The 13,446-nt window shown below is 42.2% G+C and overlaps 1 protein-coding gene across 1 annotated transcript in view; it reads right to left on the bottom strand.

Annotated features, from left to right (window-relative positions):
• LOC149277906 (adhesion G protein-coupled receptor B1-like) overlaps positions 1 to 13,446 on the bottom strand; it is a 173,578-nt gene that overhangs the window by 65,825 nt on the left and 94,307 nt on the right. Inside the window, exons 17-19 of the mRNA XM_089502610.1 lie at positions 11,367 to 11,442; positions 5,773 to 5,875; positions 2,026 to 2,069 (exon numbers count right to left, since the gene is read on the bottom strand). Of these exons, the coding sequence (XP_089358736.1) occupies positions 2,026 to 2,069; positions 5,773 to 5,875; positions 11,367 to 11,442 (223 nt within the window). The remainder of the gene's footprint in view (positions 1 to 2,025; positions 2,070 to 5,772; positions 5,876 to 11,366; positions 11,443 to 13,446) is intronic.

The raw sequence follows: 13,446 nt of genomic DNA on the forward strand, positions 1-13,446 counted from the left end.
TTCGTTGACTAACATAACAGAGGCCCCATCTGCTGTCAGTGCATCGGAATCATATTAGAAATAATAACCTTTCCAGAGAGCAGAAAGCCGCCGCTCCAAACTCTCCGTCACTTGGAGGAAGCGGCCGGGGACCGAGGTTAATTAGCCCTAAAGAGACAACGTTTTAAGAGTGAGCTCTGACGCCGACCGATCAAAGGTCGACCGTAAAGCGTCTAAGTATGCAGGAGAACGCGGACTGAAACGCCCGGCTTCTCATCAGAGAATCTCCAAAATAACACGTTTTTCCTTGACCCCGTAATTAGTATTTTGTAGGTTTTTTTCTTTTTCTATACTATTCTGCTGAAGTAGCGCTTGGATCCCTAAGGAGTCCTACTTGGAGAAGAGACCCCATTGGCCCATTTTCCACAATTCCGAGCCACTTCCAAGGATCCCAAGACACGGCTGGGGAAAGTTGGCTCTGTTGTTGAAACAATAGAAAAGAAAAAGTATCCACTAACTGCAACAAAAACCTTTAAACACAGGCCTTTGGAATACTGGCAAAGAATCGTTGTTACCCAAATATCTGGGAACGTCCTAGAGAAGTGTTGGAGCGAGAGGCCATCATCTAAAACTAGAGGGTCTGCGGCTTTAGTTTTACTTTACTGAGAGGGTGATAGATAAGTGGAACAGCCTCCCAGCAGAAGTGGTAGAGGGTAATACAGTGAGGGTGTTAAACACGCATGGGATCGACATACGGCTCCTGAATCTAAGACGAGACCGACGACTGATTAAGGTTTGAGTCTTTACAGCAGGAGAAACGGGCGACTAGATGGGGGCCGGATGGGGCCGATCTGCCGTCAAACATTATATATGTATGCTGACTACCTGGAGCTCTCCTTCATCTTGGGGTGTGGCTTAGGAGTGGGAGGAGCTTAGGGGAGAGGGTGTTACCCAACATTGCTCCTCCAACCGGAGATTGAAGAAAGTAGCCCGAGCCCCAGGGAGGCAGCAGCACTTGGCGCGGAGACTCCAAGTCTCCCGGCAGTCTCCCGGCAGTCTCCCGGGTATGCTATCGCTGTCTCTGTTCTAATGAACTCAGAATATTTTCTCTTCGTCTCTCTCTGAAGGATTGCTTTGTTCAACCTGGGAAGTCAGCTGAGCAAATAGACAGAGCAAGGCGAACACCCAGGACTCCGATTCATTGGTCCACCTGCTACCAGCTCATCAATCATTTCATTCAAATAATGGGAGAAATAAAGACTGAGCAAACATTGTTACCACTTACAGCTTCTTGGTGCCCCCCCCCCATACTTCTCTTTCTGTATTTTATCCCAGATAAATAAATGATGATACATATTATATAGATAGATAGAGATAGCCAAATAGATAGATAGATAGATAGGACAGATAGACAGATAGACAGATAGATAGATAGACAGATAGACAGACAGACAGATAGACAGACAGACATTCTGGCTAATTAGAGTGATATGTATAATTTTATAAGGTTACAGAAAAATATAGTATTTCCTGCTAGTTGCTCTGGATCAGGGGTATTCAACATTATATGCGTGAATTTGGCCAACTTTGCAACAAAAAAAAAACTTTCCGTGTTCTGGATTTACGGTGAAAACATTTTTGAGGTTAGAGATATTTTCTGTGGGGGCATCAATAAAACACGAAACTTAAAAAGAACAATCAGTTTTCAAAGTTTTGATCTGTTATTTCATGTAGAAATTCGCACTTTTGGACCTCCGGCTGGTAATTTTTGCCATCGTTACAATTGATTGGGTGGAAATATTTTTACTTAAAATTTCTGGGAATTTTCTATTAAATTCTTCAAAACCCACCCCTTCCCTACCCTTTACGAAAAGATCTGTTTAGACTGTAAGCCCTTGAGGACAGACCTTGAACATTCCGCCACTTTTTAAACCAAAATGATAGTAATTAAGACGTACAAGTGATTACGCCGTATTTAAATTATTCCAAAATAAAATCAACAAATTAAATTGAAAAAATAAAAATAAACAGGAAAGGTCGACTTACGCTTCTGTTTCATCCCATAGAATGCACGTTTGGTTCGTCGTCCCCTGGAATAAAAGAGATGGTTACCGATACATTGTCGCCTGGCAGATACCCCGACCACGGGTCACGTGATACAGGACTATGTGGGAGAACGGGACGGCACGGGGCTTATTTTTTCATGTATTTTTTTTTTTTTTTTATTCTTCGCTATCGGTAAATCATATTTCCATTAGCTTTCCACTTAACGAGCGTTGTACGCCCGAGGGAAGGTGATAACTGGTCAACCACACGTGGTACAGCTGGTGACACGCGCTCATTGATCCCGCGGTGACAGCTGAGGGCATGAAGATGATGATGACCTTGCGTGGCAGTGATGGGTCCTAGTTTCCACGACTTTTCTGGCTTTTTTATATATATATTTTTTTTACACGATGAATAATCAAGGAAAAATAAAATTGCTATTTCAACGACCAACCGTAAGCCTCTTTATCTATTTCTTGATAGAACGGGCTTTATACTTGTGGACACCATAGGGACGGCGCAGGAGAAAGGATTTCGTCTCAGTTTTTTTTAGCCAAAAATAGTTCTACGGATGAAAAGGCTCACAATCCCGCCGTAAATAGAAATATATTAAGTAATTGTCACATTCTGGAGGATTTCGCATCCTCCACGGAATTATTTATAAAAGCTGCTAAATTCCGATATTCGGCATTCTTCCTGTAATGCACAATGAGCCGTGTTTATAAAGAGCCATTGTAATGCAAAGTGGTCAATGTTGGGCAATCATCAGGCACATTCCAATGGTTTCCATGGCAACTGCCTAAATGCACAAATACCACAACTCCTCCCCTCCCATGCCCTGAAAGTGAACATAACAAGGGTTTGTAGGCAGGCTTTTGGGCAAGGAGGGAGATAAAAATGGGCAAGGTGTGATTAAAAGTGGGAAGGGCGATCATGAAAACCCTCTTCATTTTCCCCCGCTGCTCCCTCTAAAAATAGTCCCATGCGTGGGGCAGGTACAGGCCCGGACTGGGACAAAAAATAGGCCCGGGCATTTAAGACTGAGCAGCCCATTTTTATTTATTTATTTATTGTTAAAGCCCACCCTTCATGTACAATCTTTCCCTTTCCCCAAATCACTTAAACATTCATGATAGACACAAACACTTACTCACTCATTCAAACAAATCATTAACACATATTCATTAATGCAGTCTCACAAATCATTCAAGAAATTCATCCACACATGAATTCATTCATTCTCATACGCATTCACACAATTCATCCACACATTTTTTCATTCATTCTTGTACGCATTCACACTACCCCCTCTCCCCATCCCCTTCTTATCTGCCCCTTATCACTATGTACCCCTTCCCAATTTCTCAATATGTACTCAATATCTATCCCCTCTACCCCTTTCTATCTAACCCCTCTCCCCCTTCTCACTGCGCCCCCCTCCTTTACCCTACTTACCTTGTTACCGGAGTAAGCAGCAACTGCGACCGGGTCCGCCACTCTAGGGGGCCGGGCAGCCCCCACCAGGGCCGGCCTTAGGGGCGCGTGGCCGCACAGGGCTTAAATTAAAACATCGGGGTTTTTTTGTTGTTTTTTTAAAACTTTATTTAACATCCTCCATGTTAAATAAAGTAAACAAAAAAAACCCCTGATGTTTTAATTTAAGCGCTGTGCGGCCGCGCGCCCCTAAGGCCGGCCCTGGTGGGGGCTGCCCGGCCCCCTAGAGTGGCGGACCCGGTCGCAGTTGCTGCGGGTTTTAGGGGCAGGTGCCCCTTATGCCCTGCGTTAATGCGGCCGCATAGGCCCAGTCAGTCCAGTCCTGACTGAGCCTATTTTAAGGTAGGGGCCTGGAGCTGCAGCTCCATCAGCCCCTACATCAATCCGGCCCGATGGCCAGTCCGGGCCTGGGCAGGTACGACCTTGGCACTCTAGAGGTGCGACCCGGAGTCTTTGGAAGAAGCCCTGCTTCCCTGGATCTCTTTCTTAATTCTCAAGGCAGGAAGGTGGTATCTTTCATGCTCACTCGTCACTCACTATTGCCTGCTTCTCGAACACTACAGGCAGTCGAGTCTTTGGTTAGTGCTATCTGGGAGCAGCATTTTTTATTTCTCGTGACTAAAACATATGCACATTTTAACACACGCTCATCCCAATACCATACACTTTCACACACACTATTTCACACTTACCCTAGAGTCCCCTATGCTGACACATACACTCGCATTACTGCATACACTAACGCACACAATAATGCTAACGCTGCACACTAACATGCAAACTCATATGCAAACAGTATACACTCGCACAAACACGCTTATATCATACACTAACATATCCACACTATAATGCCATACAGTAACACACACTCATGCTAACACCATTGGCTCACACACACACACAATCTAACACCACTCACTAGCTGGGTACCTCGCTTACCGGGGCACATGGATGCTGTGTACCTGCGGCACCTGCCTAACTGCAGCCCTGACTAGAGGCTAACTGGGATCTAACCTTACTCCTCTACTAGTATTCTGGTATTAAAGGAAATTGGTTTTTACAAGCCATTAGAGGAATCCATGTTGGTGAAGTCTAGAGGAATATTACTGTAATGCTAAAATCTGTATTACAATGCCTAGTTTGAACTTTAATGTGAATTATAATTTAAGTAAAGTCAATATGGGGTTAAAATACATCACACATTTAATTAAATTAAATGCCTATAACATAGTTAGTCTAAAAGTCGAAAGTTCTGAACCTAAAGATAAAGATAAAAAAATACGTTTCGGTCCTGGGAAATGTCATCACCTCTGCAGGTGTAAGATCCTCTTGAACGTGTTTAATTGCATGGTAGGGTATAATTATTGGCGATTATGAATGGGGGATAGACTCCGCACAAGCTGCTCTGTTGAATAACTCCCTAAATACCTCTGTTGACTCTGTCGTCGTCAATATGGGGTTAAAATACATCACACATTTAATTACATTAAATGCCTATAACCTAGTTAGTCTAAAAGTGGAGTTCAGTTGTTAAAGTGCATTATAGTGTATATATATATATATATGTTTATTTTATATCCCCCAGTTGTTAAGTTGCTGACTGTTGCTTATTGATTCAGACAGCCTTTGAGGGGGGGCGGGGAGATCTCAGGACAGGAAACTGATTAGCTTCCAAGGTTAGGCTGTCTGGAAGGCTCCCACCTCTGAGGGAGTGGCTTTGTGAGTGGGCAGGGCTAGCCACTGGAAGTGGGAGTTAAACGTGTGAAAAGTGGGCATGGTCAAACGTCGTTTCCCCGCCCAGAGAAATAAGAAACCGACCCGGAGACCCCAAGGAAGCAGGGCTTCACGTTGATGCTGCGGGTCAAAAACAAGGGAGCTCTCAGATATGATAATTCGATAGGCCACGTTTAGACACAGATCTCCGCTCCCTTGATTTTCAACCAAAGATCTCGAAAACAATTACTTTGATTGACAACTGAAAAACACTGTGGAGGCGGACGTTCTCATATCTAGTGGGAAATAAAACTTTTAAAGTATATAAATTAAAAAAAAAAAATCCTTCTAAACTTGCAAACCATAATTTGTGATATTTATGAAGAAATCTACAAAATGAGGTGGAATATGTTTTAAAGCTCCACAAGGAAATTATTTTTTATTATTAATTTGGAAGTCAATTTGTTGCTGTTGTCAGATGTCACTTTAATGTCTCATAAAGACCGTAATGTTTCGGAAGATGGAGGGAAAGGTACTTACGTTGTACATGTGGGAGAACTCAATATCCAAAGGGACGGAGACCGATCTGGGGGGAGGTTTCACAATCACAGAGATTATCTTTGAGTTCAGCACGGTCGTGTTCCTAAAATAAAATAATTACAATGATATAATATAGAATAATAAAAACATATGGAAAAACATATTTTGCTTGTTATATAAACAATTTAATATTTCATCTTTAAGTAATTACGTGAAAATTCCCTGCCCCAGACATCCAGCAAAGGCATTGTTTTAGCGGACAGCAAGCTCTCTGTAGCCTCGCTGTTTAATGGGCTGGTTAAAAGGGAGATTCCCTCAACTGGCCCGTTAGCACTATGGAGGACTGAGTTGGCATAGTCTCCGTAGCGTACTTGGCCCAGCGCTCCATGTTTTAAGGACACATTTTCCATAAGATCTCTTATGGAAATGGAGAAAACTGATTGTGATGTGAATTAGGATCGAACCATAACCCAACAAGGCTTGTGAAGACAGTGTTAAATTAAGCCTAAGCCCACAAGGTTTTCCTGTCCACCCTGAAGAACTGGGCAAATACATAGAAAGCTCAGGAAAAACTCAATGCAGAAGCTCAACTTTTACGAACTGGTCAAAAACATAACTCGACATAGAAGCTCAACCTTTGTGAACTGGTCAAAGACATACACAAGGACTCAATGGAGAAGCTCAACTCTTTTGAACCGGTCAAAGACATACACAATGACTCAATAGAGAAGCTCAACTCTTGTGAACTGGTCAAAGACATACACAAGGACTCAATGGAGAAGCTCAACTCTTGTGAACTGGTCAAAGACATACACAATGACTCAATGGAGAAGCTCAACTCTTTTGAACCGGTCAAAGACATACACAATGACTCAATGGAGAAGCTCAACTCTTGTGAACCGGTCAAAAGACATACACAATGACTCAATGGAGAAGCTCAACTCTTGTGAACCGGTCAAAGACATACACAAGGACTCAATGGAGAAGCTTAACTCTTGTGAACCGGTCAAAGACATGAGCAATGACTCAATGGAAAAGCTCAACGCTTGTGAACAGGTCAAAGAAATAAGCAAGGACTCAATGGAGAAGCTTAACTCTTATGAACTGGTCAAAGACATAAGAAAGGACTTGGAGAAGCTCAACTCTTGTGCACTGGTCAAAGATATACGCAAGGAGTTAATGAAGAAGCTCAACTCCTGTGAACCATTCAAAGACATAAGCAAGGACTCTGCACAAAAGCTTAACTCTTGAGAATTGACTAAAGATATAAGAAAGCACTCAACAAAGAAGCCCAACTATTGTGAATCGTGTGGTGCCAGGGATGCCAGACCCTAACTTTGGTTGATCATCCTTGGGGCAGATAGAAAAAGTTTTCATAGAGCTTGGAATAGGAAGCGCAGGGAGTCTGCCAGGTATTGCCCCAATTTTACTCTTTGTGAAATTACCCCAAAGTTATAAAAGAACACAAAAACTAATACAGATATTTATTTCCTAAAAAATTAAAGCCCAGTGCAGGAGCTCTCGGCTCAGACTCTATTGCTCTCGATGAGTTTCCTTATGCAGAGGGCAATTCTGGCTCCTGTCAATTATTACTCGTATTTGGCTTGATGCTTGCGATGCCAACTGGCCACCTAGATTTTATTTTATCAAATATATAGTTCACAATTTTTAGCTTTTGTAAAGCAAACTATATTGTGAGGGTTTTTTTAGAGTATGATTTCCATATAACATTATTTATTCTGAATACTGATTTGATTGCCGATTCTTTTGGTTATTTGATTGCCTTCTATAAATAACTAAACTTATAGCTAATTAATACCAGAAGCCAGCTGTTTGAGCTGCAATAAAGTGGAGAGAACCAGCTGGAGATTCCAACACTTTTAATATGCCCTGTATTAAAGGGTCGCGTAAGGACATGGAGAAATTATTTAATTGATACTAAACTGCTAATGAAACGGAGATGCGCTGGTTGTGCAAATTGTAATATGCTAGATCTAGGGCAGCCGGAATCTGCAATGTGGATTTCTACATTTTGCTTATTTTTGCAGAGATAATTAATAAAGAAATCAAAGAAAATTGTCGATTGGCCGCATTGATTTCATTTTTTCAAAAAATATATTTTCTTTAATATTTAAAAATATCTACCTGTCCCTATGTCAGGATATTTTGGGGGGCATTTCTAAGCCCATCTTCTCTTCAGACTCACCTATCTCCAATTAAGTGAAAAGGGAAAGGCGGATGACCCCTTTAAACAGGGATACCTATTAAATGGGGCATTGTATAGAAAACCAAGATATTCTGAAATATTTCTTCTCTCATATTTGTTCTACCGCTTCAGTCTTTTCCCACTATGCTAATTAACCTTGTAAAAATAGGTAAAAACTAAAAACAAGACATTTCCATTCTCCTGGGGGGGGGTATGTGTTTATGGTGCGAGGGAGCCTTTTTTGCAGGGGTCAGTCTAGGGTTAATGCGGTCTGGGTCCAGTGACCCCTCCCCACCAGCAACTGAAACACACACATCTAAGCACACAAACACACTCTAACACCATATACTTACACATACATACACAGTTTATCCTCCTCCTCTTTCTCGGACCGCTAACCATAGGGCAGCCCCTGACACACACTCACGCTAACACCATCGACTAACATACAGACTAATGCTAACAGCATGCACTCACACAAGTGCTAACAGCATACACTCACACATGCTGACCCAAACACCATACACTAATACACGCACATTCTAATGCCATCCACACTCTGCCGTCATACAGTAACACACGCTTACGCTAACATCATACACGTGCACCCCCTCCGGTTTGCAAAATGGCCGGCCAAGGCTTACTGAGGGGTGCAGTTTATTGGGATTGTATTCTTTGTGGATAACATTTATTTTTGGTTTACATTCCACATTTATAGTCTATATGTTGAAAAAAATATTGGTGCACAAGTCTATATGCTACCGGAAACAGAGTATGGCATAGGCCGGATCTAATAGAAGCCTGGACAAAAATGGACAGGCGATTTGCATATGTGGACATGGCGTGTTCATTCCCAACCCAAATGCTTTGAGCCAGCATGAAAACGCTAAAACATTAAAACTCCTTTAATATCAATATATCAATATGTTTAGAAATCTTTTTTTTCAGATTTTTTCTGATTAGGCCAATATGTAGGAATCCGACACGCCTGTCTTGAAAGAAAATGGTTAACAGCAAATGTATAAAAGCGCGTCCCCGCTAATCAGTGCGGAACCGATTAAGAAGGGGTGGTAGGACATGTGCTTCTCCATAAGGACAAAAAACCCCCCAGAAAGGCAGCCTCCACAAAGTTTACGGCCTAAAGCATCGCAGAGGAAAACAAAATGGCAAGACGCTAACGTGTTCAACCTTCCATACAACAGTACTTCAGATAAAATGTTTCCTCTTTCTTGTTAAAGGGAGCAGCAGACCCGTAGGGCGCTTGGGAAGACGGAAGATCTGCATTAACCATTCGTATTACAGTCTTAGACAAGAGTTAAATAAACGAATGTTCCTTGCGGCAATGGCTGTGCCCTCCAGCATGTTAAGAAGTCCTTAATGAGACTATATTTCAGGGTGGAGGATATCGAGCACCATGGCGGTCATTCAATGTTAGCGTTCATACAGTCAAAGCCACTCTAAAGGCAGATAATTGGGTCGGAGGCGTAGGAAAACAAAAGCGGGTATAAACACGTTTTTAGTTGAACGGTGAAATGATAAGAGGAACGGCATTTATATAGTTTTCCTCGTGCTTTCATTTAATGCCAAAAAAATCCACATACAATTAGCCTATGAGAAAAAAAACACATTCTGCGAAATGCGTCGGAATGTTGTTGTTTTTTGGCCTTTTTGTCTCCCTGATGTTTCTATATCAATAACGTTTTGTTTTTTTATGAAACAAATACCAGCACCTGCTGAGCTGAGGATTGGGGAAGCTGGATGCTAGAGCTGTGCATGGTCAATGAAACTCTTATAAAAGGAACGTAATAAAGTTCTGAACCTAAAGATAAAGATAACAAAATAGGTTTCGGTCCTGGGAAATGTCATCACCTCTGCCGGTCTAAGATCCTCTTGAACGTGTTTAATTGCATGCTCACTCGTCACTCACTATTGCCTGCTTCTCGAACACTACAGGCAGTCGAGTCTTTGCTTAGTGCTATCTGGGAGCAGCATTTTTTATTTCTCGTGACTAAAACATATGCACATTTTAACACACGCTCATCCCAATACCATACACTTTCACACACACTATTTCACACTAACCCTACAGTCATGCTACACTGACACATACACTCGCATTACTGCATACAATAATGCTAACGCTGCACACTAACATGCAAACTCATATGCAAACAGTATACACTCGCACAAACATGCTTATATCATACACTAACATATCCACACTATAATGCCATACAGTAACACACACTCATGCTAAAACCATAAGCTCACACACACACAATCTAACACCACTCCCTAGCTGGGTACCTCGCTTACCGGGGCACATGGATGCTGTGTACCTGCGGCACCTGCCTAACTGCAGCCCTGACTAGAGGCTAACTGGGATCTAACCTTACTCCTCTACTAGTATTCTGGTATTAAAGGAAATTGTTTTTTACAAGCCATTAGAGGAATCCATGTTGGTGAAGTCTAGAGGAATATTACTGTAATGCTAAAATCTGTATTACAATACCTAGTTTGAACTTTAATGTGAATTATAATTTAAGTAAAGTCAATATGGGGTTAAAATACATCACACATTTAATTAAATTAAATGCCTATAACCTAGTTAGTCTAAAAGTCGAAAGTTCTGACCCTAAAGATAAAGATAAAAAAAATATGTTTCGGTCCTGGGAAATGTCATCACCTCTGCCGGTGTAAGATCCTCTTGAACGTGTTTAATTGCATGGTAGGGTATAATTATTGGCGATTATGAATGGGGGATAGACTCCGCACAAGCTGCTCTGTTGAATAACTCCCTAAATACCTCTGTTGACTTTGTCGTCGTCCTTTATTTTTTATGGGGTGAGGGCTCAGACACAGGTGCAGGGCCACGAGGGCCCAGTCCCCCATAGTAGACTGAAAGGTCTTTTGAAGAGGGCCAAACGGGCCCAGTCCCAGGTAGCGGATCAGGAGGGGAAATGTGGAGGACCTTGACGGATCAGGAAGCTCAAGAACCTCGTGCTTGCTTTGGCCCCATACGAGGACACCGCTGGTACCCCCCATAATTGCACCCTTCAACGTGTAATGGGATTCTACCTTATAGACATTATTGTTCTTTGAAAGTTTTTTTTAATGCATTCGCAACGCTCTGAAAATAAAGCGGAACAATTCAAATAACATTGTGACAATCACGCTGACATCCTCAGATGGAAAGAACCCAGGTCCCATCAGCAGATGTTTAAAAGCCTAGGAGGACATTACCACTGATAAAGGTCCCTTGTTAGCACTTGGCAATGCCTCGTTATGCAAGGAACTCGTTCATCAAATACTAAGGAATATGAAACAATTATATATATTTTTCTATTTATTGGGCACCCAAAGTATTTAAAGTTTTCTGGCACCTTACCTCTGCAAGGAAAGAATATTCCCAAGATTCCGATACAGGACTGTTCCGATGACAAAGATGGAGGAGTCATCTGTGTCTGGAAAAAGGACAAAGAAAACACGAAAAATGAGTGGAAATGGCAGGAAACAAATGAATCTTCCCTGTCCTCCTGCTCTGAAAGAGACTGGAACATTTTCAAAACCCAAATTGGCCGCAAGCTCATCCATGGGCTAACACACGGTCCTTTGGCTGGAATAGATTATCGAGGGTATGAATAATTCATCTGGAAAGGTTAGGGCAGAAAGCATGTGCTAAGAAACAAAAATAACGACAGCGTTTGCCACCCATAAAGAACCAGGTCTCAGCCAAGCCAACAAACCATGAGCGCGAGTTTGTTGGTCGGCCTTTAGTTCAGACGTCAATCTGAATCCATCGGCAAAATCCAACACAAAAGAACTTCAACTTCAAGCAGATTCCTCTTTACTGATATAGTTTGTTGTGTTCTATAGATCGTAAAAAAGGATATACATTGAGAAATTGGATATTTGAGGCTCCAATTGGTCTTGCAAAAAAACTGTTTTCAGGTTGTCTTCTAGGCACCTATGACCAGCTCGAGCATACATCTTAACAGTCCTGTTTTCCTAGGCCGGTCACGATTTCCAGAAGCATTTCCTGGGTAGTTACCCCACTGGGGATCATGGGCCTGTTGGGGAGATCCTCTGATCTCATCTAAACCACCCCCGAGGAGCTGTAAAACCAATGGAGCTCTGGCGCCTTTCCAAACACTCCCGATTTGGACACCTGAATATGAGGGCAGTAAGTCATGGGACATTAAAGGGTCTGTTTGCGTTTAGTTCTTGTTGTTCATAATGGCCGCCAGGTAGCCAATAACCCCCCGTCTTGATAAATAACCTCTTGAGTAGCACAGCGGCCCTGCGTGTTTTGATCCGTTGTCGGGGCATTAGATGTGAGACTGGATGGCATTAGTTAAACAGCGGGGAGAGGCAGCTGGCATTTACAAAGCAGAAAATCCAGGCTAACCGCAGCGATATTGGAGCTAATCGCCCCAGACATTGCATTCCTGTTACAGAACTAATGACGACCTTTAAAGTCCCTTCTGGATTCGACTTTCTCTTTTCTTTCTCTCTAAAAGCTCATTCCGTTAAAAATTGTGGAGCCGTCATGCTGGCAGCTCCACGTTTCACAGAGTTTTGGGTTCCGATAAATTAACCTGCGGATGAAAACGCGCTTCTGTGTGCCGAGGTTAACGACATGAAGCTTGTGGGAGAAAAAAAATAAATAATTATGGACCTGGAATTAAACGCTAGGCCGAGAAGACGCCGTAAAGAGGGATAACATTAGTTGGGTCAGAAGCGAAAGCTCTGCTGGTGAACGGGGGGGGGGGCCCTTAGGGTCATTAGCACAGATAACAAGGATTTTTCAAAACTTTGGCCTCGTAAATAGAATGCTAAAAACCAACTAAACATTCAACTATTTATGAGCAGGTAAGTGATACAATTGAAGAAAATTGGTTAATACATTAAACGGTGTAAATAAAACCCATTTTTCTTCTTCTAAATGCCCCCTAGTTACACAAAAACCCAGCAATAGGGCAAAACGTTACATAAAAATTCTTGGTGAAGCCCCGCCTCCAGCCACACCTCTAACCACACCCACTAAAACAAAAGTGCCCCCTGTTGGGCATAGAAACGCGGAAAGCTGTGCGGCAAGTCAGAGTTAAACACGTGGCCTGAAATAAATGTACATTTACACAATATTATGGATCTGCGCCCAAATTTTATCACCCGCTGTAACTGTAGGAGCATTTTTCTATCTTTTTTTTTTTTGCTATTTTGGCAGTATTTTTACTATTTTGTTGTATTATGTTTATCTGGGTAAAAAGCAACAACAATTACCTAAGGACTTTATTTAAAAGAAATTGTTGTTAACAAGGGTGCTTCCTCCGTTAACAAGGGTCCTCTTTCCTCCTCTGATGCCCCTTTTTCCTCACTGATGCCCCCTCTTTCCTCACTGATGCCCCCTCTTTCCTCCTTGCCTGTCCCTTTATTAAGCTGGGAACTTATTTTCGGGACACCTTTTC

Source organism: Sceloporus occidentalis, unplaced genomic scaffold (assembly GCF_023333645.1).
Source record: "Sceloporus occidentalis isolate IW3139 unplaced genomic scaffold, rSceOcc1.0.p SCAF_206, whole genome shotgun sequence".
Classification (NCBI taxonomy): Eukaryota; Metazoa; Chordata; class Lepidosauria; order Squamata; family Phrynosomatidae; genus Sceloporus; species Sceloporus occidentalis.